Here is a 27,424-nt window from a genome sequence, read left to right as displayed (position 1 = left end):
TGCACCGGGGCCTCCCACTCTTTCTATTCTGGTTAGAGCCAGTTTGCGCTGTTCTGTGAAGGGAGTTTTACACAGCGTTGTACGTGATCTTCAGTTTCTAGGCAATTTCTCTCATGGAATAGCCTTCATTTCTCAGAACAAGAATAGACTGACGTGTTTCAGAAGAAAGTTATTTGTTTCTGGCCATTTTGAGCCTGTAATCTAACCCACAAATACTGAAGCTCCAGATATTCAACTAGTCTAAAAGCCAGTTTTATTGCTTCTTTAATCAGAACAGTTTGCAGCTGTGCTAACATAATTGCAAAAGGGTTTTCTAATTATCAATTAGCCTTTTAAAATGATAAATTTGGACTAGCTAACAATGCGCCATTGGAACACAGGAGTGATGTTTGCTGATAATGGGCCTCTGTACGCCTATGTAGATATTCCATTTTTTTTATTTTAAATCAGCCGTTTCTAGCTACAATGGTAATTTACAACATTAACAATGTCCACATTGTATTTCTGATCAATTTCATGTTAAGTCAAGGACAAAAAAATAGATTTTCTTTCAAAAACAAGGACATTTCTAAGTGACCCCAAGCTTTTGAGCGGCAGTGTCGATGTGCAGCGACGCCCTCCATCCAACCTGAGAGACCATGAGAGGATCTACAGAGAAGAATGGGAGAAACTCCCTAAATACAGGTGTGCCAAGCTTGTAGCGTCATACCCAAGAAGACACTAGGCTGTAATCACTGCCAAAAGTGCTTCAACAAAGTACTGAGTAAAGGGTCTGAATACTTATGTAAATGTAATTTCAGTTTTTTATTTTTAATACATTTGCAAAAACTTTAACAAAAAACTATTTTTGTTTTGTCATTATGGGGTATTGTGTGTAGATTGATGAAATTATTTTAAAAAAATGATTTAATACATTTTAAAATAAGGCTGTAATGTAACAAAATGTGGAGGGGTCTGAATCATTTCCAAATGCACTGTATATACAAAAGTCTATGGACACACCTTCAAATTAGTGGATTTGGTTATTTCAGCCACACCCGTTGCTGACATTTGTATAAAAAATGAGCATAGGGAGTAGAATGGCCAGTACTGAAGAGCTCAGAGACTTTCAACGTGGCACCGTCATAGGCTGCCACCTTTCCAACAAGTCAATTTGTCAAATCTCTGCCCTGCTAGAGCTGCCACGGTCAACTGGAAGTGCTCAGCTGCAAAGTGGTAGTTCACATAAGCTCACAGAAGGAGATCGAGACGATTCTGTGCTTCCAACTTTGTGGCAACAGGTTGGGGACAGCCTAATCGGCCATGCCGATTAAATCGGTTGAATCTCTAGTCAGTGCCCGACCTCACTAACGCTCGTGGCTGAATGGAAGCAAGTCCCTGCAGCAATGTTCCAACATCTAGTGGAAAGCCTTCCCAGAAGAGTGGAGGTTGTTATAGCAGTAAAGGGGGGGGACCAACTCCATTTTAATGCCCATTATTTTTGGAATAAGATGTTTGACAAGCAGGTGTGCACATACGTAAGGTTATTTAGTGTAGCTAGAGTTGAGGCGAACATCAAGGCCTACTTCTTACCTGTTCTAGAATGAAGGCAGTTGTATCCAGCACTAGACTGAGATCCTGCTTGTCCAATGACAAAGCACTCTGCAGTTTCTGTTCTTCCTCCTCACTGAACGTACGCTCTTCCTGAGGAACACAATTAACGTCATCATTCTTTGTAAACACATGTACTGGAAAAATTTATTCAAGTGGGCTGCAGTAGTATCATGACTAAAGCCTGATGTTTGACGGCACTAGAAACACCAGTGCCACTTGCACTATTTAAAAAAACAAACAAGTGAGGCTTAGCATGCATGATACAGAGTTTGTGTAGCCTGGGTGCCAGTCGGTTTCTTCTTTCTCACCAACTAAGCCGTAAAGAATTGTCAGGCTGGACAATGACAGCAATGGAGTTAGCAAGAGAGACCAGGCAAGAGTATTTTGGAGCATATGTCTATGTTATTCCAATTATACGCCAGCTGACTTGCTCCCTTGAGACACCTACCTTCAGGTGAAGTTTCTGCAGAATTCGTGAAAGTAGTCTGGAGAATTTATTCAGTTCAATTGTGTTGATGGAAGTTACTGCTTCTTTTATGCTGTGGATTGAATAACAACGTCAGATTATGTGGAGCACAATTAGCTAACTAACGTCAGCTAACAGACATGGATGAAACTGCTCTCATGAATGGATGAGGAGGACTAGCCTAAAAATTCCGACTTACGTTCGTACTGTATAGTTCCATCTCCCCTTAATTAACGAAAGTCTGATTCTTATGGCTGTAACATGACCTCTATTTCTCATGTACATATTGCTATAGAGTGAGACCCTCGGGCAATTTCATAAAGATTGACCAGCAAGATTACTTTTTGACTTATATTTACCTAGCTATCTTACTAGCTTGCTAGCTAGCAGTGCTAGCTTAACGTTTCAGTTAGAAAACATGTTCCCTTGAAGTAGAATAAACGGACACTAAATGCCTACCTTTGTGTTTCTGTGATTATGGCAGCCATCACGGTCTTCTGTATGTTGAACAAATATATTATTCGTTTAAATCTGTCACTACAAAATGCAACAGCAGGAATCCTTATTTTCTCTTCCTGTTATGAACCGCGACCATCTACATTGTGCACTCGGCACATTCACTAAACCCCTTTATTACACACAAATACCAAATAAATGTAATAAAAACATTGTAATCTATGCTTTTATAATTAACAATAAGGTATATATATTACTGGTTTGCTTACGAACTGAGAATTCAATTTAATAAAAATGACTTTTCTGCATAAAAGCTGCGCAAGACTTGGCCTGAAGCAGTCACGTGCTATCATACGAACTGCTTGATGGCCGAACTGCACATACTGTCGTATATTTGTGCATTACTTTTGTTCTGTATCGCAGTAAATTGTGAATCAATTATCAATGGCATTGTAGTTTAGTCAAGTACTGGCCACGAATATATTTTATGATGGCGTATTGCGTCATATAGTAGCATGGCGCACCAACCACTTCCAAATGTATTATTAATAAAAATAAATAAATAAAAAAAGTTAAATTAAAAAAAACTTCCAAATGTAATCATGGGATCAAATACAATTCTATGTCACATGCGCCGAATACAACAGGTGTTGTCGGTAGTCCTTAACCAACAATGCAGCTCAAGAAAGAGTTCAGTTTATTTAGTAAATATTTTCTTAAGTAAAAAATAAATAAAAAGATACATAATGAAATAACGAGGCTATATATACACTGTGCTGCAGTACTGCTTGCTGTGGGATAGCAAAGAGAATAGTCGATGACTTGGTGACTGGAGTCTTTGACAATGTCCATAAGATGTTACCTACTTAGATCAAACTGTGGTCCAACTTGCTCTTCTTTCAGACAAACATACTTAACTGGCTATTTATATATTATTGAATACAATGAAACCTTTAACTGCCAACAAAAATTCCAAATAGGCAAATGATGATTCAATAGTTTATTAAGTTGCAAAAAACAAAAAACACATGCACTGATTAAATCAAGAGAAACATTTGACAAGATCATTTGTTTAAACCATTGTGTATACAGGTAAGACAAAGAAATACAATTTCAGCATATATCGTCATATCAGTGGAGGCTGGTGAGGGGAGGACAGCTCATAATTGCTGGAACGGAGTGAAAGGAAAACCATTCCACATATTCTGCTACAGCCATTACCACAAGCCCGTCCTTTCTAATTAAGATGCCTCCAACCTCCTGTGCATCATATACTGTATATAAGAATATTCTGTTTGTTTTACAAACCACTACTAAAGTATGAATTTACAATACTGTAGCAGCCACGACATAAGGGCACACCTCCAGTGAGGGTCGAGGAATGGAATAAATAAATACTTTATTTTCTCAAACAGAACAAAGTCACAATGACATTAATTTAAAACCAGGGAGAGAAAGAAAAAGAGTTAACGCCAAAGAAATTCACACAGTACCTTCATGCTCTTTGAGAAAAGTTGGTATTTGTTCGGATTTTGGTTAAACAATTGCATGGTAAACATTGGTCGACTTCTGCACGGTGGGTCTTGCCGGCTATTTGAAGGAGGGTAAGTTTGGCACTTTTATGCTGATGTCTCCAATGTTGATGTTTCTGGGCATTTCGGGGAGGTTCATGTTCTTTACGGCTGACACTGCGCGAGCAGGGGCTCCTGCAATACCAGCCTAGATACAAAACATAAATATAACAGAGTTAAGAGTCCCTAGAAACACGTACACCACTCGACCCTCACAATGGACAGGGACACACAACAGCACAGGACGAAAACATGCAGCACCACAGACGCCAGACAAAATGCAAAGCATCAACTATTAAAAACAGACATAATGTGCAAATGTACATCCAAATGCCTAGCTTCATATGCACATGCTATATTTGGTTCATTTGTGATTTACAGCACAACCAGGGCCAATTATGAATCAACTATGAGAACAGTGCTACATTCATTGATCTTAAAATATAAAATTGACTATTAAAAAAGACAAGAGGCAGCATTGCTTGAAAAGTGAACCAAACAAATTCTTAAGGACTGATAAGGATACAAATGCAAGGAGAGAATTGGGTAAAGCAGAAAAAAATGGATTTTGATATGAGGAGGAAATGAAGCTATAGTTATGTATAGAATGTTTACAGAATTTAGAAAACATAAATTGGGCATGTGACGTGACTGAAGTGAAATGTCTTATATAGGCTGTGTCTTGGGAAACTAACTAGAGCAATATCAGATGGCCTAATGTAAATCACTCTACAAAGATTTACTGCTTACTCACATCTGTATGTGAGGGGGACCGAGTGGCGCAGCGGTCTAAGGCACTGCATCGCAGTGCTAGAGGAGTCACTACAGACCCGGGTTCGATCCAAGGCTGTATCACAACTGGCTGTGATCGGGAGTCCCATATGGCGGGGCAAAATTGGCCCAGCGCCGTCGGAGTTAAGGGAGGGTTTGGCCGGGGTAGGCCGTCATTGTAAATAAGAATTTGCTCTTAACTGACTTGCCTAGTTAATTAAAGGTTGAATAAATAAAAACAATCTTACAGCTTAAATATTTCTCAGTGAAATATAACGCCATTATTAGAATTCATAATAGTTTCGTAGACCTTTTTATGACCATTTCTGAAGTACAATAAACAGACTGTTTTACCAGTTAGAACATTTAGGAACTTTTTCAAGGATATACTGTAATATATTACGATTTTAACAACTCAGAAGGGAACTCTTCACACGGTAAGGTAAGGACTTAATAGTTGGTAACGTGGGTGACTATGTTCAATCTAGGCTAATGTTTGATTATTAAAAAAAGTACATAAAACGATGCAAGCGACAGCTATTCAATGTTGAGTTATTTCCACAGCATTACCCAATGAAATGGACCATGTGGGGAATTGTTGTAATACTGGGACACAGCAGGGTGTCTACTCTACGGTATACTGAAGGAGAGGGAGTAGAAACACTAAAGCAGTGAGTTTCAAAGCTTTGTTCAATAGAAAATGATAAAAGTTTCTAATATAATTTGAGATAAAAAAAATAAACCAATTGGTTGAAATGTCAATAGCAAAATAAGTAATGGACATTTGCTATGAATAACTTGCCTACCTGGTTAAATAAAGGTGAAATAAAAAAAATGAATAACGTTTCTTGATCCCTAGATTGAGGGATTACTTAAAAAAAAAAATTGCAGCTGTTCTTCCACAGAATCTTCAACAGTCAGAAAAATGTAAATTCAAATCAGCTTCTAGGCTACACTTTCTAGTTGTGAAAATGAGTAGAACTAGGCATCTCTTTTCAACTACCATAGGACCGGTTACAAATATTAATCAGTAGCATTCACTAAATGTTTAAACCAGTTGTTTAGCCATTTCTAAAATTATCTTCCGATGGTTTTGTTCTGAGCAGAACCCTTCGTTCCGTTCCAATGTTCCCGACCAACAAAATAAAGAATTATAACTACGGAGGAGCGGCTTCTATGTAGGAATTTTGAATGTCTTTGAACTTCAGAGTTGGCTTAACGTTGGACCAGAGATGCAAGATCACTAACAAGCTTCTGTGTGCAGAGCGGCACCAAAATTAAAAACACATCTTACCTCTTTGTGGTTAATAAATCCAATGTGAAACGTGATAACTATAGTATCCCAAACTAGCAATGAAAAAGTAAATCCATTCTTCTAATAAGAAATGTCTCTCCCTATCTTCTGAATCACACTTGTAACGTCAGTAGGCTTCGGAGGGGGAGGTAGCCTACACACACACACACTGGCAAAGATGTTCAGCTGGCAGGCAGACGCTGGAAAAAGTTTCAGATTGACAGATGGAGGACTTTGCATAGGCGCTTTGTTTTTTGTGGGACATTTTTTTGGTTGTTGCCCGGAACTTAAAATGATAGTATTAACCGGTTCCAATGCTTTAGAAATAACAGTTCGGTTGCGGAACAGTATAGATCACTTTCATTCCAGGTTCCGGGTTCTGTTCCCTGAACCGGTTCTAACCCTTGTCGTACACAGAATTCTAATTTCATCCTCTGTAATTAAAAACACGAGGTCAGTTTAAGTGTCCTTCATAAATTTTGCTGCCCTCAAGTTGTGACAATACAGAGTAGCTACTGTCCTCAATGAGAACAACCCTGGGTTTTTACTAACCTTGGCAGCCAGTCAACTAAATTATACTGAATAGCCTATATGTAACAACTCAAGGGAGATAAATTAGACTTGCTCCTTGCCAGTTGCCGAAAGGCCTAGGTTTCTGGTCTAGTACTCAGTCACGCCGAGTGTTCCATAGGTTTCCCCAAACAGGCATTACTACGGTGTCAGCACTGAGCTGTGACTGCCTGGAAAACCAAATGACTGGCTTGGGATATGGTCTGTTGATTAATAAACACTGATGTCACAACCCAGGGGGGGAAAACACATTTCAAGTAGGTAAACAGTAGTTTACACGTCATAAAAGCAGTCCGATGAGAGTTATAGGGCAGCAAAGCAGAGTGTGGTGACAAGGACCAGTAGAGATAAACAACATGCGGTGTTGTACTTGGCTAGCTATGAGCCTAGCGAGATGTGGTTTGACATTTTCAGCACCTGCGAAATTGAGACGAGACCTCTGTTACAAACACAAACACCGAGCCAGACCCGACAGGTGAACAGTATAATTGCACCTCTTAGAGCCTCACCACAGGAGGTCAGTGGCACCTTAATTGGGGAGGACGGGCTCGTGGTAATGGCTGGAGCGGAAGGAGTGTAATGGTATCAAATAGATCAAAACACATGGTTTCCAGGTGTTTGATGCCATTCCATTTGCTCTGTTACAGACATTATTAGGAGCCGTCCTCCCCTCAGCAGCCTCCACTGCTCTTCTTACTTACTATACTTTTGGTAAAAGTACCGTCGGCTACACGTATTACTCAAATGTAAACTAGCCTACTTGCTACGTCTCTCGCACTACATCTGGAGGTGACAGTTGCCCCCCTTGAAGCAGGGCAGTGTAAACAGAATGGTCTCATTGAGCCAACACTCCCACAGTATAAATGGTAATAGCAGAGCAATGTTTTTGAAAACACTGAAATGTACTATTCAGATTATTTTTTTTGCAGTAGCTGCTGGCTGCACTGAGCCACGTAAAGCTATGGAAGCCTATCCCCACCAACAACAAAATGTAGATCATACGAATAGGAGATGTTTTTCACTTGTAACACTGTGTCTCGTGACTACAGAGGTGGCACCACATGTCCCAGAGTGGTGCTGGTGGGGGGGGGGGGGGGGTATTTTCCTGATCTGGTAGTAGGCGAACCTAAACAACTCCAGACCCTAGTTGTAGTGTATGTAAATCAGCTGTAAAAACATGTTTTATTTGGGCTATGATAGGACCCGTTTATTTTTTGATTCAGGCAAAATTAAAATAAATTAACTCTGGCAGGTATAGCTGACAAACAGTTCTATATGGCTAAGCCTAGTCTGCCCAATATTAAGTCCCTGTTGTCCTAAAAACTATTTACTGTCACCTTACATGGAGGTTTTAAATGATAATTGAAACATGTTAACCAATTTCCTTAATAGTAGCTAAGCAATATGGGGTTTCATTACTCTTTAAGTAACAGTGAAAAATTGTTGGGTCTGCTGTAAAATATTGTTTGTGACGTAATTTTGCTGTTATTAAGCGGTCGGCCCATGGAGAACTAGGTATAGTGTAAATTTGGGAGGTTACAGTACTTGGTTGGAAATTTAGCAGTACCTGTGTCTACCTGTCCTGTCTGGGAGACTGAAAGATAAACGTCTGTAAAGAGAGAAGAATGGAAAGAACTAGAAAGCGTCAGGGAAAAAGAGGAATGAGGAATGTTGTTAAAGCAGATTAAAGTAATTACAGTTTATAAATACACTGAACAACAATATAAACAACATGTAAAGTGTTGGTGCCATGTTTCATAAAATAAAATATCCCAGACACTTATTGAGCTCAGATTTTGTGCACAAATTTGTTTATACCCCTGTTAGGGAGCATTTCTCCTTTGCCAAGATAATCCATCCACCTGACAGGTGTGGCATATCAAGAAGCTGATTGAACAGCATGATCATTATTACCCAGGTGCACCTTGTGCTGGAGACAATAAAAGGCCACTCTAAAATGTGCAGTTTTGTCACACAACACAATGCCACAGATGTCTTGAGGGAGGCGTGATATTCGCATGCTGACTGCAGGAATGTCCACCAGAGCTGTTGCCACAGAATAGAATGTTCATTTCTCTACCATAAACCGGCTACAACGTTGTTTTAGAGAATTTGGCAGTACGTCCAAACGGCCTCACTACCGCAGACCATGTGTAACCACACCAGCCCAGGACCTCCACATCTGGCTTCTTCACCTGCGGGATCGTCTGAGACCAGCCACCCAGACAGCTGATGAAACTGAGGAGTATTTCTGTCTGTAATAAAACCCTTGTGTGAGGAAAAACTCATTTGGATTGGCTGGGCCTGGCACCCAAGTGGGTGGGCCTATTCCCCCCCCAGGCCCACCCATGGCTGCTCCCCTGCCCAGTCATGTGAAATCCATTGATTAGGGCCTAATGAATTTATTTCAATTGACTGATTTCCTCATATGAACTGTAACTCCATAAAATCTTTGAAATTGTTGCGTTTATATTTTTGTTCAGTATAAATAGAAAGTGATAAGACCTATCGTAGACCACATTCATAGACACTGACCTGAGAAACCTCAACATCTCCAAAGTCAAAGAAACAGTTAGAGTTTTACATTGAGCCGGTTGAGCATGTGAAAGTGAACTAAATCCAGCTTATCATTCTAAACCAATTTGTATTGACAATTTTCTTTTTTTACATACTGATTGGAATTAATTTACATCATTCTTATGACTCAGAATTAGCATTGGTGTTGAAGTTTGAATGATTATGAGGAACACTGCGGTCTAGGGTAGGTCCAAGAAGGAGAAGACGGAGCACATCTGTTTGTTGAACAGTCAAAGACTCGGCTTACAATTCAAATGTCAATAATGATTCCATTTGATCAACGACAAAATATGGCCTAAAGTTGTTACCAAAGCATTGTTTTCATTGTTAAACACAGCCATATTGCTACAGTGAGGTAAACAATCTGTAGATGTTGGAAACAAAAAGAACTTAACAGCAAGTTACCTTATATTGTGTAGTAGCACTACAGTGCAATAACAGCCAAGCAAACGTAACCTAACAAAATATCTCCTTCAAAGAACGTACTGATAAACATTTGTGGCTTTTAAATATTTCGCTTCATTTTCATTTATTTAACTAGAGAACTTTGTGTGTGTGTCAATTTAAAATACATATTGTCTAAGTCAATGGCATTGTTCTGCCATTGGCAAATGGCAATGATGCCATGAAACAATCTGTTTTCAAGAATGGTGAAATGTAAAAGACTATATTCAAAGAGATCTGCAAATGAATTAGGAAAAAAGTGACAACAGCTGCATGAGAACAAAGCAATATCTAGGCTTTAACATCATGGACAACTCACCTACAAGATATCAGCTCACAGATGTTAACAAGCTCAGCTCAGGACAACTTTAACATCAGAATGACCACAACTAACCATTCAAGTCATCCAAACGCTACCATCCCCTCCGCATTTAAGCAAAATACACCAACAGGACATTTCCAGTCTGTAGAGTGGGATGAGCAATGTGTCTCATGAGGGTTTGTGATTACTGAGGATCAAGATTACGCAGATGCATTGGAAAATGTGTACATTTACATTCGGTAGAAGAGACGGTGTTTTATGATGTTTATATCTTTGGGGGTTGGTTGGAAGAGAATGGCATTCTATGTGGTGCAGCAGTGGAGCTCCAGAGAGCACAAATACTTATCAGGAGCATCACAAGAAGGACATGCAGGGTCCAGCATACACGCATGCCTGCACGTACCCGGAGTATAGGAAGTCCTAGAGAAGTACTCTTACCTCCGATTTCTCCATTTTGTTTTGGGCGTCCACCTGTATGATGATCTCATTCATGTTGGTCTCCAGCACCATCCCCCCCATCACCATCTCTGCCAGTATATTGTGGACCTACAGGTTCAATAGAAGGTGATCTATTAACAGGTTATGCTCTGACTGAGAAAACATTAAATTGCTGTGACCCAAATACGTTCTTTTTTTTTGGGGGGGGGGGCTTTTTCTGTGTGCCTTTGAAACCTACAGGATCTATTTCAAAGAGGAATTATTTTCTTTAGCCAATTAAAATAGATATTCATTATTGTTTGATATTGAAGAGGCTAAACAAATGTGAACAGGAGACGTAGCACCCTTAAAAACGGATGACCTGATGAGAGATATACACATGCAACCTCATCTCATGTAAAAACATGCCATATGCAAACATAAATCACACCAAGTCCCATTTATAATTTGTTTGTTTCATGTAGATTGCTTCGTTTCCTCAAGGCAGATAGGTTGCTTTGGTCATTAACAATGTTCCTGCATACACCAATGGCGTAGCCCTCAGTCTGGGTTTTCCCAGACTAGGATATAGATTACTGCAGTCACAATTATCTTGCTTTCTCTTTGCTCATATTACCCTGTGTACACATGAATATCAATGGAATCTTTCTGCGTGAAATGAGGCAACCTGTGCAGAAAGTAACGCAATATCCTGCTTCGCTGCAACAGACGTGGCTAGAAATTACGAGCCCGCAGGACCGAGCGTTATCACAGGGGAGATAAATTCATCTAGACAGTCTTATAGTAAATGAATTACACAATGGCACAGTCAGTGTCTATGGGGAGTCATACATTCACTGTGAACATTTAACTGTCTCTGATATAGGACATATTTCAATGAACAGCACATTGCTAGAATATGGTTGACACAATAGGTTGTACCTTGTCCACGTGGAAAATTAAGTCAAGTTCACAGACATTCTCGAAGCATTTGTCCAATGTTTCCACAAACACCTGTGGAGAGACAATCACATTCACTGAACAGTAATAATCTACCGAGTTAGGTTGGCCATTGTTTTACTCCATCAATGACACATCCACCAACAACAAGCCAGTCTAAAATGGTGGTACCAAATGGTTCATAGTTTGACAACAAAAAAAGATCCCCCCCCCCCCCCCCAAGACTTGAGAAACATTACCTGGATAAGGTCTAGGATGCCAAGCTCGCTCTCAGAGGAATCGACGCAGAATACAAAGTAGAGCGTGGCATAGTGTCTGTAGATGAGCCTGTTCTCAGATCCACCAATCAACCTGACGACACAAAAACAAAACGAGGGGACAGTCGAAAAGTTCTCTGAACGGGGTGTATTCATTAGTGCACCAATACATTCATGGGATAGTTGTCAGCACAATGATCATTAATGAAACACCAGTCAGCGTGATGTTTATTACGCAATACTAGGGTTGCAAAGGGTTGGAAACTTTCCATGGGAAGTTAAGCCCTGGAATTTGGGGAATTTTTCTTAAATTCATCAAAAAATGTTAAGTGTATCTTTTTTTGTGGGATACATAAAGCAATTCTAGGTCTTGTGGCATATTTTGGTTAAACTATCCCCAATTCAATGGAATTGCAACCCTCTGCATGCACCACACAGTGTATTCTTCCATCACATATAAAGCTGATTCTCAAGATCTTGCACACTAATGAGTTGCTATTGAGCCCACACTATTTACCCACTAGGCTATTGAGCCCACAGGTAGCCTAGTGGTTAGAGTGATGGGCCAGTAACCAAAAGGTTGCTAGTTCGGATCCCCGAGCTGACAAGATAAAAGTCTGTCCTTCTGCCCCTGAACAAGGCAGTTAACCCACTGTTCCTAAGCCGTCATTGTAAATAAGAATTTGTTCTTAACTGACCTGCCTAGATAAATAAATGTTGTAAAAAATTTAAATAAAATGTTTGACAGTCTCCTGGAGGGGAAGGAATCTCTCCAAGAAACAGCCATATCACAGTCTGCCGATATGGACAGCCCCATCAAGAGGATTCGCCAAGATTGTGTATTTTGGGAGAGTAGTAAGCAGCCTGAAACCGATAGCAGTAGCCATTGCACAGATCGAGGGAGACAACGCCATCCTGTCTGATGTTCAGACTCTTCTTGCAGATGAAAGAGAAGAAGTCCGTACTGCCCTGCCCACTTCACTGTTGCTCCAAGCAGTGGAAACTGCAGTTCTGAAATGCATCAAAAAGCATGAAGACTTCTGACTGAAGCCTATACACAATGCAGCGTACATGTTGGACCCCAAGTATGCTGGCAAGAGCATCATGTCTGGTGCAGAGATCAACAAGGCCTATGGTGTCATCACAACTGTGTCTCACCACCTTGGCCTGGATGAGGTTCTTGGCAGGCTGGCGAAGTACACTTCCAAGCAAGGGCTTTGGGATGGAGATGCAATATGGCAGTCGTGCCAACATATCTCATCAGCCAACTGGTGGAAGAGACTTTGTGGATCTGAGGCTCTTTCCCCTGTTTTAAAAAAAAAAAAATTATTTCACCTTTATTTAACCAGGTAGGCTAGTTGAGAGCAAGTTCTCATTTGCAAATGCGACCTGGCCAAGATAAGGCATAGCAGTGTGAACAGACAACAGAGTTACGCATGGAGTAAACAATTAACAAGTCAATAACACAGTAGAAAAAAGGGGAGTCTATATATACATTGTGTGCAAAAGGCATGAGAAGGTAGGCAAATAATTACAATTATGCAGATTAACACTGGAGTGATAAATGATCAGATGGTTATGTACAGGTAGAGATATTGGTGTGCAAAAGAGCAGAAAAATAAATAAAAACAGTATGGGGATGAGGTAGGTGAAAATGGGTGGGCTATTTACCAATAGACTATGTACAGCTGCAGCGATCGGTTAGCTGCTCAGATAGCAGATGTTTGAAGTTGGTGAGGGACATCAAAGTCTCCAACTTCAGCGATTTTTGCAATTCGTTCCAGTCACAGGCAGCAGAGAACTGGAACGAAAGGAGGCCAAATGAGGTGTTGGCTTTAGGGATGATCAGTGAGATACACCTGCTGGAGCGCGTGCTACGGATGGGTGTTGCCATCGTAACCAGTGAACTGAGATAAGGCGGAGCTTTACCTAGCATGGACTTGTAGATGACCTGGAGCCAGTGGGTCTGGCGACGAATATGTAGCGAGGGCCAGCCGACTAGAGCATACAAGTCGCAGTGGTGGGTGGTATAAGGTGCTTTAGTGACAAAACGGATGGCACTGTGATAAACTGCATCCAGTTTGCTGAGTAGAGTGTTGGAAGCAATTTTGTAGATGACATCGCCGAAGTCGAGGATCGGTAGGATAGTCAGTTTTACTAGGGTAAGTTTGGCGGCGTGAGTGAAGGAGGCTTTGTTGCGGAATAGAAAGCCGACTCTTGATTTGATTTTCGATTGGAGATGTTTGATATGGGTCTGGAAGGAGAGTTTAGAGTCTAGCCAGACACCTAGGTACTTATAGATGTCCACATATTCAAGGTCGGAACCATCCAGGGTGGTGATGCTGGTCAGGCGTGCGGGTGCAGGCAGCGAACGGTTGAAAAGCATGCATTTGGTTTTACTAGCGTTTAAGAGCAGTTGGAGGCCACGGAAGGAGTGCTGTATGTCATTGAAGCTCGTTTGGAGGTTAGATAGCACAGTGTCCAAGGACGGGCCGGAAGTATATAGAATGGTGTCGTCTGCGTAGAGGTGGATCAGGGAATCGCCCGCAGCATGAGAAACATCATTGATATATACAGAGAAAAGAGTCGGCCCGAGAATTGAACCCTGTGGCACCCCCATAGAGACTGCCAGAGGACCGGACAGCATGCCCTCCGATTTGACACACTGAACTCTGTCTGCAAAGTAATTGGTGAACCAGGCAAGGCAGTCATCCGAAAAACCGAGGCTACAGAGTTGCCTCCATCATCCTCCAAATCCCATCAACATCAGCTGCCTCAGAGCACAACTGGTCCTTGTTTGGGAACACACACACCAAAGCACACAACAGGCTGACCAATACACAGGTTGAAAAACTGGTGGACATCCAAGCATATTTGAGGCTTTTTGAGCCTGATAAGCCATCCTCAACAAGGTTGGAAAGTGACAGTGAAGATGAGGCCTCAAGAGACTGATGTTCAAGAGGTGGACATTAAGGAGGTCCAGGGAGAAGACATGGAAGCCTGAGAGGAAGTCAACCAAAGCTTTAGTTTCTAGACTATCATTTTACAGATGTATGTTGAAATGTTTTTGGGAGATGCGATGGATCATTCAATATTCCCATTTTATTTTTCAGTGGAATCATCCCATGGGAAGAGTCAACTCAATTAAAGTTAAATTCGTAACTAAATAGTTTTTTTTTTTTTTTTTACTATTGGAAGGATTTACTCATTTGCAATTATGTCTACTTATGATGAGGTAAAAGGTTTTTATGTTTCTGTCTCCATATGATATGGTAAATATATCCAATGCAAAAAACATCTACATTTAATGGTATTAATATTAATTTACATATATATTTCCGTTAATTCCCACGGATGGTTTCCACTTGTGAATATTACCCAAAATGTGCAACCCTACTCAATATACACATTCAATGACATGAATCACAGCCAAACATGTTGGTTTTATGAACAAGTAACCGGGTCAGGAGCAGCATTCACAATACGGCATTTGAATATCCAGACGTTATTAAAAGGTTAAAGAAATATGACAACAAAAAAAACTATCCTTTGATATTTATTTCATTAGTACATTATTGACATAGTCCCCAAAAAATGTGCATGTCAGCAATCAAGTTTAAGATATGTAACTTTCAAAATACAGAAATATGGCCCGTAATGATGATATATTTTGCGTATTACATATCTGAAACTTGATTGCTGACAGGCAAAACATTTTGGGACTATATCAATAATGGACTAATGAAACATAGCAATTAATAGTTTTTGGGTGGCATTTTCCTTTAACCTGCACTAGCCACTTGGCCCTGTCAGTCTGTTGGACAAAATCTGGCCCGTTTGATGCATTTAGCAGCATATGATGCAACATTCATTATTATATCAGCAATGGACTAATGAAACATATATCAAAAGGATAGTTTTGGGGTGGAGTTTTCTTTAAGTCCAGGCCAAGGACAGAAGCCTTGACCAATCGTTGTAAGGCCTGATAAAAGCATGTTGACCTGAGTCTGTGTAGAAGGTCAAGCTGCTTGAGCGACATCGTATTTGTTGATGAGACTAAACTGTAGCAACAATCATATACCAGGGATCCCAGGGTTGTATTCACTAGGAACCAAACATAAGTAAATGGGCAGATCTCTAGGGAGACTAACCTGAACTTGCCTAATAAGTTTGTTGCAAAACATTTTACTACTGGTGTGCACTAATGAATACACCCCAGTTCTATTAGTCTCTGTTGAATGAGAGGAGGTTCCACAATGCAATAGCCTAACACCTGGGACTGCTTCATGAATGACGAAGGAATATTCAACTATTCATAATGATCCAATTGATCTCTCCCCTGCTGGTCACCATCTGATAGGTTCCCCCTTTCTCCCTTAGCTCTCCCATGCAGTGAAGTTTGTCATGAGCTGTTGCCTCGTGGAAAGCGGATTCTACTCGTGGAACATTGATGTAGAGTAGCCCACATCATCAGCTGAATTTGTCTACATGGAATTGAAAGGATATGCATTTCAATGTGACATGATCAGGAGGTGTTAAGACAACGCTTCAGCTTAACACTTATGGATTTCAGTACTCCAGTGCAGTTTGACGTCTTAAAAGAATTCTCTTACATTCCACCTTCTAGAAAATTGCAGACGTTCTGAACTCTTTTGGTGTTGCCATCGTAACCAGTGAACTGAGATAAGGCGGAGCTTTACCTAGCATGGACTTGTAGATGACCTGGAGCCAGTGGGTCTGGCGACGAATATGTAGCGAGGGCCAGCCGACTAGAGCATACAAGTCGCAGTGGTGGGTGGTATAAGGTGCTTTAGTGACAAAACGGATGGCACTGTGATAAACTGCATCCAGTTTGCTGAGTAGAGTGTTGGAAGCAATTTTGTAGATGACATCGCCGAAGTCGAGGATCGGTAGGATAGTCAGTTTTACTAGGGTAAGTTTGGCGGCGTGAGTGAAGGAGGCTTTGTTGCGGAATAGAAAGCCGACTCTTGATTTGATTTTCGATTGGAGATGTTTGATATGGGTCTGGAAGGAGAGTTTAGAGTCTAGCCAGACACCTAGGTACTTATAGATGTCCACATATTCAAGGTCGGAACCATCCAGGGTGGTGATGCTGGTCAGGCGTGCGGGTGCAGGCAGCGAACGGTTGAAAAGCATGCATTTGGTTTTACTAGCGTTTAAGAGCAGTTGGAGGCCACGGAAGGAGTGCTGTATGTCATTGAAGCTCGTTTGGAGGTTAGATAGCACAGTGTCCAAGGACGGGCCGGAAGTATATAGAATGGTGTCGTCTGCGTAGAGGTGGATCAGGGAATCGCCCGCAGCATGAGAAACATCATTGATATATACAGAGAAAAGAGTCGGCCCGAGAATTGAACCCTGTGGCACCCCCATAGAGACTGCCAGAGGACCGGACAGCATGCCCTCCGATTTGACACACTGAACTCTGTCTGCAAAGTAATTGGTGAACCAGGCAAGGCAGTCATCCGAAAAACCGAGGCTACAGAGTTGCCTCCATCATCCTCCAAATCCCATCAACATCAGCTGCCTCAGAGCACAACTGGTCCTTGTTTGGGAACACACACACCAAAGCACACAACAGGCTGACCAATACACAGGTTGAAAAACTGGTGGACATCCAAGCATATTTGAGGCTTTTTGAGCCTGATAAGCCATCCTCAACAAGGTTGGAAAGTGACAGTGAAGATGAGGCCTCAAGAGACTGATGTTCAAGAGGTGGACATTAAGGAGGTCCAGGGAGAAGACATGGAAGCCTGAGAGGAAGTCAACCAAAGCTTTAGTTTCTAGACTATCATTTTACAGATGTATGTTGAAATGTTTTTGGGAGATGCGATGGATCATTCAATATTCCCATTTTATTTTTCAGTGGAATCATCCCATGGGAAGAGTCAACTCAATTAAAGTTAAATTCGTAACTAAATAGTTTTTTTTTTTTTTTTTACTATTGGAAGGATTTACTCATTTGCAATTATGTCTACTTATGATGAGGTAAAAGGTTTTTATGTTTCTGTCTCCATATGATATGGTAAATATATCCAATGCAAAAAACATCTACATTTAATGGTATTAATATTAATTTACATATATATTTCCGTTAATTCCCACGGATGGTTTCCACTTGTGAATATTACCCAAAATGTGCAACCCTACTCAATATACACATTCAATGACATGAATCACAGCCAAACATGTTGGTTTTATGAACAAGTAACCGGGTCTGGAGCAGCATTCACAATACGGCATTTGAATATCCAGACGTTATTAAAAGGTTAAAGAAATATGACAACAACAAAAAACTATCCTTTGATATTTATTTCATTAGTACATTATTGACATAGTCCCCAAAAAATGTGCATGTCAGCAATCAAGTTTAAGATATGTAACTTTCAAAATACAGAAATATGGCCCGTAATGATGATATATTTTGCGTATTACATATCTGAAACTTGATTGCTGACAGGCAAAACATTTTGGGACTATATCAATAATGGACTAATGAAACATAGCAATTAATAGTTTTTGGGTGGCATTTTCCTTTAACCTGCACTAGCCACTTGGCCCTGTCAGTCTGTTGGACAAAATCTGGCCCGTTTGATGCATTTAGCAGCATATGATGCAACATTCATTATTATATCAGCAATGGACTAATGAAACATATATCAAAAGGATAGTTTTGGGGTGGAGTTTTCTTTAAGTCCAGGCCAAGGACAGAAGCCTTGACCAATCGTTGTAAGGCCTGATAAAAGCATGTTGACCTGAGTCTGTGTAGAAGGTCAAGCTGCTTGAGCGACATCGTATTTGTTGATGAGACTAAACTGTAGCAACAATCATATACCAGGGATCCCAGGGTTGTATTCACTAGGAACCAAACATAAGTAAATGGGCAGATCTCTAGGGAGACTAACCTGAACTTGCCTAATAAGTTTGTTGCAAAACATTTTACTACTGGTGTGCACTAATGAATACACCCCAGTTCTATTAGTCTCTGTTGAATGAGAGGAGGTTCCACAATGCAATAGCCTAACACCTGGGACTGCTTCATGAATGACGAAGGAATATTCAACTATTCATAATGATCCAATTGATCTCTCCCCTGCTGGTCACCATCTGATAGGTTCCCCCTTTCTCCCTTAGCTCTCCCATGCAGTGAAGTTTGTCATGAGCTGTTGCCTCGTGGAAAGCGGATTCTACTCGTGGAACATTGATGTAGAGTAGCCCACATCATCAGCTGAATTTGTCTACATGGAATTGAAAGGATATGCATTTCAATGTGACATGATCAGGAGGTGTTAAGACAACGCTTCAGCTTAACACTTATGGATTTCAGTACTCCAGTGCAGTTTGACGTCTTAAAAGAATTCTCTTACATTCCACCTTCTAGAAAATTGCAGACGTTCTGAACTCTTTTGGTGTTGCCATCGTAACCAGTGAACTGAGATAAGGCGGAGCTTTACCTAGCATGGACTTGTAGATGACCTGGAGCCAGTGGGTCTGGCGACGAATATGTAGCGAGGGCCAGCCGACTAGAGCATACAAGTCGCAGTGGTGGGTGGTATAAGGTGCTTTAGTGACAAAACGGATGGCACTGTGATAAACTGCATCCAGTTTGCTGAGTAGAGTGTTGGAAGCAATTTTGTAGATGACATCGCCGAAGTCGAGGATCGGTAGGATAGTCAGTTTTACTAGGGTAAGTTTGGCGGCGTGAGTGAAGGAGGCTTTGTTGCGGAATAGAAAGCCGACTCTTGATTTGATTTTCGATTGGAGATGTTTGATATGGGTCTGGAAGGAGAGTTTAGAGTCTAGCCAGACACCTAGGTACTTATAGATGTCCACATATTCAAGGTCGGAACCATCCAGGGTGGTGATGCTGGTCAGGCGTGCGGGTGCAGGCAGCGAACGGTTGAAAAGCATGCATTTGGTTTTACTAGCGTTTAAGAGCAGTTGGAGGCCACGGAAGGAGTGCTGTATGTCATTGAAGCTCGTTTGGAGGTTAGATAGCACAGTGTCCAAGGACGGGCCGGAAGTATATAGAATGGTGTCGTCTGCGTAGAGGTGGATCAGGGAATCGCCCGCAGCATGAGAAACATCATTGATATATACAGAGAAAAGAGTCGGCCCGAGAATTGAACCCTGTGGCACCCCCATAGAGACTGCCAGAGGACCGGACAGCATGCCCTCCGATTTGACACACTGAACTCTGTCTGCAAAGTAATTGGTGAACCAGGCAAGGCAGTCATCCGAAAAACCGAGGCTACAGAGTTGCCTCCATCATCCTCCAAATCCCATCAACATCAGCTGCCTCAGAGCACAACTGGTCCTTGTTTGGGAACACACACACCAAAGCACACAACAGGCTGACCAATACACAGGTTGAAAAACTGGTGGACATCCAAGCATATTTGAGGCTTTTTGAGCCTGATAAGCCATCCTCAACAAGGTTGGAAAGTGACAGTGAAGATGAGGCCTCAAGAGACTGATGTTCAAGAGGTGGACATTAAGGAGGTCCAGGGAGAAGACATGGAAGCCTGAGAGGAAGTCAACCAAAGCTTTAGTTTCTAGACTATCATTTTACAGATGTATGTTGAAATGTTTTTGGGAGATGCGATGGATCATTCAATATTCCCATTTTATTTTTCAGTGGAATCATCCCATGGGAAGAGTCAACTCAATTAAAGTTAAATTCGTAACTAAATAGTTTTTTTTTTTTTTTTTTACTATTGGAAGGATTTACTCATTTGCAATTATGTCTACTTATGATGAGGTAAAAGGTTTTTATGTTTCTGTCTCCATATGATATGGTAAATATATCCAATGCAAAAAACATCTACATTTAATGGTATTAATATTAATTTACATATATATTTCCGTTAATTCCCACGGATGGTTTCCACTTGTGAATATTACCCAAAATGTGCAACCCTACTCAATATACACATTCAATGACATGAATCACAGCCAAACATGTTGGTTTTATGAACAAGTAACCGGGTCAGGAGCAGCATTCACAATACGGCATTTGAATATCCAGACGTTATTAAAAGGTTAAAGAAATATGACAACAAAAAAAACTATCCTTTGATATTTATTTCATTAGTACATTATTGACATAGTCCCCAAAAAATGTGCATGTCAGCAATCAAGTTTAAGATATGTAACTTTCAAAATACAGAAATATGGCCCGTAATGATGATATATTTTGCGTATTACATATCTGAAACTTGATTGCTGACAGGCAAAACATTTTGGGACTATATCAATAATGGACTAATGAAACATAGCAATTAATAGTTTTTGGGTGGCATTTTCCTTTAACCTGCACTAGCCACTTGGCCCTGTCAGTCTGTTGGACAAAATCTGGCCCGTTTGATGCATTTAGCAGCATATGATGCAACATTCATTATTATATCAGCAATGGACTAATGAAACATATATCAAAAGGATAGTTTTGGGGTGGAGTTTTCTTTAAGTCCAGGCCAAGGACAGAAGCCTTGACCAATCGTTGTAAGGCCTGATAAAAGCATGTTGACCTGAGTCTGTGTAGAAGGTCAAGCTGCTTGAGCGACATCGTATTTGTTGATGAGACTAAACTGTAGCAACAATCATATACCAGGGATCCCAGGGTTGTATTCACTAGGAACCAAACATAAGTAAATGGGCAGATCTCTAGGGAGACTAACCTGAACTTGCCTAATAAGTTTGTTGCAAAACATTTTACTACTGGTGTGCACTAATGAATACACCCCAGTTCTATTAGTCTCTGTTGAATGAGAGGAGGTTCCACAATGCAATAGCCTAACACCTGGGACTGCTTCATGAATGACGAAGGAATATTCAACTATTCATAATGATCCAATTGATCTCTCCCCTGCTGGTCACCATCTGATAGGTTCCCCCTTTCTCCCTTAGCTCTCCCATGCAGTGAAGTTTGTCATGAGCTGTTGCCTCGTGGAAAGCGGATTCTACTCGTGGAACATTGATGTAGAGTAGCCCACATCATCAGCTGAATTTGTCTACATGGAATTGAAAGGATATGCATTTCAATGTGACATGATCAGGAGGTGTTAAGACAACGCTTCAGCTTAACACTTATGGATTTCAGTACTCCAGTGCAGTTTGACGTCTTAAAAGAATTCTCTTACATTCCACCTTCTAGAAAATTGCAGACGTTCTCATCTCTTTTGGACACCAGATGAAATGTTTCTCTGATGATTTGTTGTTCCGTGTCTTCGTTCTGTGGAACATAAATTACAAATACAGTCAGTGTGCATGGGAAAAACAAAATGTAAAGCTTTTGGTACAGGTCTTCACAACATTTATGCTTAAAACTATCCAAATGGCCTTTTTCCCCACTCATAACCTAAAAGAAGTGGCAGGACATTCACTGCATACTCTCTCCAGTGTCCACATATTCTTGCAAATGTTCTCTCTGAAATATGTGTAAGTCAGGTCATTGCAGTGAAAGGGAATGCCTTCAAGTGATCATGTGAAATGAGTCAAGTGATATGAAGCATGAGACTAGGGGGAGAGGCCATAGCAGAGAACTCTCCATGCCAATGCAAGCACAGAGACTCTGGTCTAGCATAATATCTCATAAACCTACTCTTCACTCTACTAAACATCTAGACACACACTCTCCTCACTCTAGAAAAGGAAAATTGAAAAGGGCCATAATGCACAGTAGCATATACAGTACGCTGTCAATATTATTTCTGTTTTTTGAGCAACTCTCCTGTTGAAATGTGTGAGAAAAATACTTTCCAAAATTACATTTTAAAAAATGTAGGTAATTTCCATGTGAAAGGACCCATGTGTGCTTTTCTAATAACTAAATTTCTGTTTTCCATTCATGTGCTTTTCTAATAACTACATTTCTGTGTTCCATTCATGTGCTTTTCTAATGACTACATTTCTGTGTTCCATTCATGTGCTTTTCTAATAACTACATTTCTGTGTTCCATTCATGTGCTTTTCTATTAACTACATTTCTGTGTTCCATTCATGTGCTTTTCTAATAACTACATTTCTGTGTTCCATTCATGTGCTTTTCTAATAACTACATTTCTGTGTTCCATTCATGTGCTTTTCTAATAACTACATTTCTGTGTTCCATTCATGTGCTTTTCTAATAACTACATTTCTGTGTTCCATTCATGTGCTTTTCTAATAACAACATTTCTGTGTTCTATTCATGTGCTTTTCTAATAACTCATTTCTGTGTTCCATTCATGTGCTTTTCTAATAACTACATTTCTGTGTTCCATTCATGTGCTTTTCTAATTACTACATTTCTGTGTTCCATTCATGTGCTTTTCTAATAACTACATTTCTGTGTTCCATTCATGTGCTTTTCTAATAACTACATTTCTGTGTACATTTCTGTGTTCAAACTTTTGACTGGTACTGTAAGTATTCAGACCCTTTGTGACTCTAAATTGAGCTCATTTTGTTTCCAATGATCATCCTTGAAATGTTCCTACAACTTGGAGTCCATCTGTGGTAAATTCAATTGATTTGACATGATTTGGAAAGGCACACACCGGTCTATATAAGATCCCACAGTTGACAGTTGTGCCAAGTTTATAGTGTCATACCCAAGAAGACCTGAGTCTAATTGCTGCCAAACAGTCCTTGACTGTGCTGAACTTTGATATACAAACTTGTGAAAAATAAAAGTTTGATTGCTTCAGATGTGTAAATTCAATTGATTGGACATGGTTTGCAAATGCATACACTTGTCTATAGAAGGTCCCACAGTTGACAGTGCATGTCAGAGCAAAAACCAAGCCAAGAGGTCGAAGGAATTGTCCGTAGAGCTCTTAGACAGGATTGTGTCTCGAGAAACAGATCTGGGGAAATGTACCAAAACATTTCTGTAGCATTGAAGGTCCGCGGGAACACAGTGGCCTCCATCATTCTTAAAATGGAAGAAGTTTGGAACCACCAAGACTCTTTATAGAGCTGGCCGCCAGACCAAACTGAACAATCGGGGGAGAAGGGCCTTGGTCAGGGAGGTGACCAAGAACCTGATGGTCACTGACAGAGCTCCAGAGTTCCTCTGTGGAGATAGGAGAACCTTCCAGAAGGACAACCATCTCTGCAGCACTCCACCAATCTGGCCTTTATGGTAAAGTGGCCACTCCTCAGTAAAAAGGCACAACAACCCGCTTGGAGTTTGCCAAAATGCACCTTAAGACTCTCAGACCATGAGAAACAAGTTTCTCTGGTCTGATGAAACCAAGATTGAACTATTTTGCCTGAATGCCAAGCGTCACATCTGGAGGAAACCAGGTACCATCCCTACGGTGAAGTATGGTGGTGGCAGCATCATCATGCTGTGGGGATGTTTATCAGCGGCAGGGACTGGGAGACTAGTCCGGATCAAGGGAAAGATGAACAGAACAAAGTACAGAGAGGTCCTTGATGAAAACCTTCTCCAGAGTGCTCAGGACCTCAGACTGGGGCGAAGGTTCACCTTCCAACAAGACAACGACCCTAAGCACACAGCCAAGACAATGCAGGAGTGGCTTCAGGACAAATCTCTGAAAGTCCTTGAGTGAACCAGCGAAGGCCCGGACTTGAACCCGATCGAACATCTCTGGAGAGACCTGAAAATAGCTGTGCAGCGACACTCCCCAGCCAACCTGACAGAGCTTGAGAGAATCTGCAGAGAATAATAGGAGAAACTCCCCAAACACAGGCGTGCCAAGCTTGTAGCATGAGGCCCAATAATACTGGAGGCTGTAATTGTTGCCAAAGGTGATTCAACAAAGTACTGATTAAAGGGTCTGAATAGTTATGTAAATGTGATATACACATACACATATATTTTTTTTTTTTTTTTTTTTTTAAAGAAATTTGCAAAGAAATTATGCTTTGTCATTATGGGGTAATGTGTGTGGATTTGAGGGGGGGAAACAATTGAATCAATTTTAGAATAAGGCTGTAACGTAGCAAAATGTGAAAAATGTCAAGGGGTCTGAATATTTTCCGAATGTACTGTATTCAGAGTTTTGGGAAAACGTGGACAACAAACTGAGGGAGAATTTACAGAAATTCTGTTACCAAACTTTCCACCTGCGCAGTTATTCCAGTGAATGTGTAAAATTGTTAAAAGTAGTCATTGTGTATAGAGATAATTAGTTTGTTAACTTTTAAAATCAATGGTTTTTGTTTGTCAAACATTTTAAGTGAAAAATCTGAGTCTCAGTGCAATTATGTAACTGTGGAATTGCCCCTTAGCTACCCTTGGGAATTAGTTTATCTATACCAACATTTAAAGATCATAGCCTTTTGTAAAGTCCTGTGTTGCTAAGCTGGTAGAGCATGGTGCCTGCAACCCCAGGGTTGCCTTTATTAATCTACAGTGGTGGAGATTTGTTTTTATCATACTTGAGTAAAAGTAAAGATAAGTACTGTAAATAGAAAATCACTCAAGTCAAAGTCACCCAGTAAAAAAACTACTTGAGTAAAAGTATAAAAGTATTTGGTTTTAAATGTACTTAAGTATCAAAAGTATAAATCATTTCAAATTCCTTATATTAGGAAAACCATATTTTCTAGTTTTAATTTATTTACAGATAACCAGGGGCAATGCTCCAACTCTCAGACATCATTCACATATGAAGCATGTGCTTAGTGAGTCTGCCAGATCAGACGCAGTCGGGATGACCAGGGATGTTCTCTTGGTAAGTATGAATTAGACCATTTTCTGTCCTGGTAAACATTCAAAATGTAATGAGTCCTTTTGGGTGTCAGGGAAAATATATGGAGTAAACAGTACATCATTTTCTTTAGGAATGTAGTAAAACTTAAGACATTGGCTCAAATCTTGGTTGTGCCTTTAAATTTCGAGAAAATGAACAACTAAGGAAGAATTTTTCACTTCTCGCATTCTTCTCAAACCCCAAATCCCAGCCTGGTCTGTTTCGCAAACGTTACCAGAAGGCTCGCGATGTCAGTCCTCTGGATTTAGAAACTCTGCGATACTAATTTGAGTGTCATATACATACATCTACTATGTTACGTCTAGTATTTGAGGCCATGCTAATCCATAACATGTAATGGTGTCACCATTTCCCATTTGGTCCAATCGTTTAATTTAGTAAAGTAGTGAAATAGCTATCTTTAGGAATGTAGTAAAAGTAAGTAAAAGTAATTAAAAGTTGTCAAAATGTTAATAGTAAAGATGCCCCAAAAAATGACTTAAGTAGTACTTTAAAGTAATTTTACACCACTGTTAATTTATCGGACTCTACATGGTTAGCTAGTCTGTCCCCTTGTCTACTAGCCTGTGACGAGTAATACATGTTCAGCTTTGAGAAGAAAAAAAACAAACAATTTTGATGAGGAATGAATTGATTGATAGGCAGGAGCACAAGTCAATAACGTGAACGTCGGCGTGTCATGTGACGTAAAGCCCTTTGGACGGACAGAACGAACACTCAACATGTTTTACTCAGTGATCAGTGCACGAGACTGCGAGGAGACATGAACATCCCCAATCCAGTAGCTAGCCTGTGTGTGTAAAACGATAGCTATTCCGACACATGCTTAATTATTAAAATAACAATGTTGCTCAGTCTGATATAGCATATCCCAAGATCAATGACATAGCTACCCACGTAAACAAACCAGTAAAGTCTCACATTACATCACATAAACCAGTATAACGTTAGCTACTTAACCTTGTTTGTTTGCAATAATAATTGTGCAATTAATTAGCCAAAAAATAGAGCTAGCTAGATAAACTAACATTGTTAGGATGCATGCAAGCTAGCTACAACAGATTCGAAACAATTCATTGCATACTCACGTAATGCTCGTAGAATTTAGAAAGCCGAGGTTTCCCATGGTTGTTGAATATTAGTATGGCTTTAATCATGATGTTCAGTTTTATTGAGGGGAAGAAAAAATTGGATCAGTCTATGAATGACTGTTGTCAACACTCCAGTACCGACCCAGTCTACCTGGGAACCGATTCTAATCCGTCTCAATCTAGCTCAAATTACGGCTAGCAGGCTAACAACATGCCATTTCTCCATCCAGATTTTGCGGAAATAACCACACTCCACGTCAAACCATTCATATTCTTGCAACTACAGCAGCCGCGGTGGGTCAAACTATGGTGGCAAACGTTTCATTGGACTAGTAAAAAATGAACATCTAACACCTACAATGCTTTCAGAAAGCATTCACACTCTTGTTTTTTTCCCACATTTTGTTGTGTTATAGCCTGAATTTAATATGGATTACGTTTATATTTTTTTGTCACTGACCTACACACAATAACCAATGACGTCAAATTAGAATTCTGTTTTTCCTAAGTTTTACAAGTTAATTAAAAATGAAAGGCTTACATTTCTTGAGTCAATAAGCATTCAACCCCTTTGCTATGGCAAGCCAAAATATGTTCTGAAGAAGAAAAAAAAGCTTAACAAGTCACATAATAAATTGCATGCACTCACTCTTGTGCAATAATATTGTTTAAAATAAATTTAAAAAAATACCATCTCATCTCTGTAGCCCACACATACAATTATCTGAAAGGTCCCTCAGTCAAGCAGTGAATTTCAAACACAGATTCAACCACAAAGACAAGGCAGGTTTTGTAATACTGGGCAAAGAAGGGCACCTATTGTTAGATGGATAAAAAGAAAGAAGCAGACTTTGAATATTCATTTGAGCATGGTGAAGTTATTAATTACACTT

The 27,424-nt window shown here is 40.3% G+C and overlaps 2 protein-coding genes across 2 annotated transcripts in view; both read right to left on the bottom strand.

Annotated features, from left to right (window-relative positions):
- The window catches only part of commd10 (COMM domain containing 10), a 42,222-nt gene extending 39,581 nt beyond the window's left edge, over positions 1 to 2,641 (bottom strand). The window contains 3 exon segments of the mRNA NM_001160539.1: positions 1,573 to 1,683; positions 2,042 to 2,132; positions 2,519 to 2,641. Coding sequence (NP_001154011.1) covers positions 1,573 to 1,683; positions 2,042 to 2,132; positions 2,519 to 2,547 — 231 coding nt within the window. The 5' untranslated portion in view covers positions 2,548 to 2,641.
- Positions 2,642 to 3,500: 859 nt separating this feature from the next.
- On the bottom strand, positions 3,501 to 26,831 carry LOC110525261 (adaptor related protein complex 3 subunit sigma 1). The gene is made up of 6 exons (XM_021605243.2): positions 26,529 to 26,831; positions 21,856 to 21,947; positions 11,681 to 11,792; positions 11,424 to 11,495; positions 10,503 to 10,610; positions 3,501 to 4,234 (listed from the first exon to the last, which is right to left on the bottom strand). The coding sequence occupies exons 1-6, from the start codon at positions 26,595 to 26,597 to the stop codon at positions 4,106 to 4,108; spliced, it is 582 nt and encodes a 193-aa protein (XP_021460918.1). The 5' UTR covers positions 26,598 to 26,831; the 3' UTR covers positions 3,501 to 4,105.
- Positions 26,832 to 27,424: the final 593 nt, after the last annotated feature.

The sequence above is a fragment of the Oncorhynchus mykiss genome, chromosome 6 (assembly GCF_013265735.2).
Source record: "Oncorhynchus mykiss isolate Arlee chromosome 6, USDA_OmykA_1.1, whole genome shotgun sequence".
NCBI lineage: Eukaryota > Metazoa > Chordata > Actinopteri > Salmoniformes > Salmonidae > Oncorhynchus > Oncorhynchus mykiss.
This window is presented reverse-complemented; position numbering and strand designations above follow the sequence as displayed.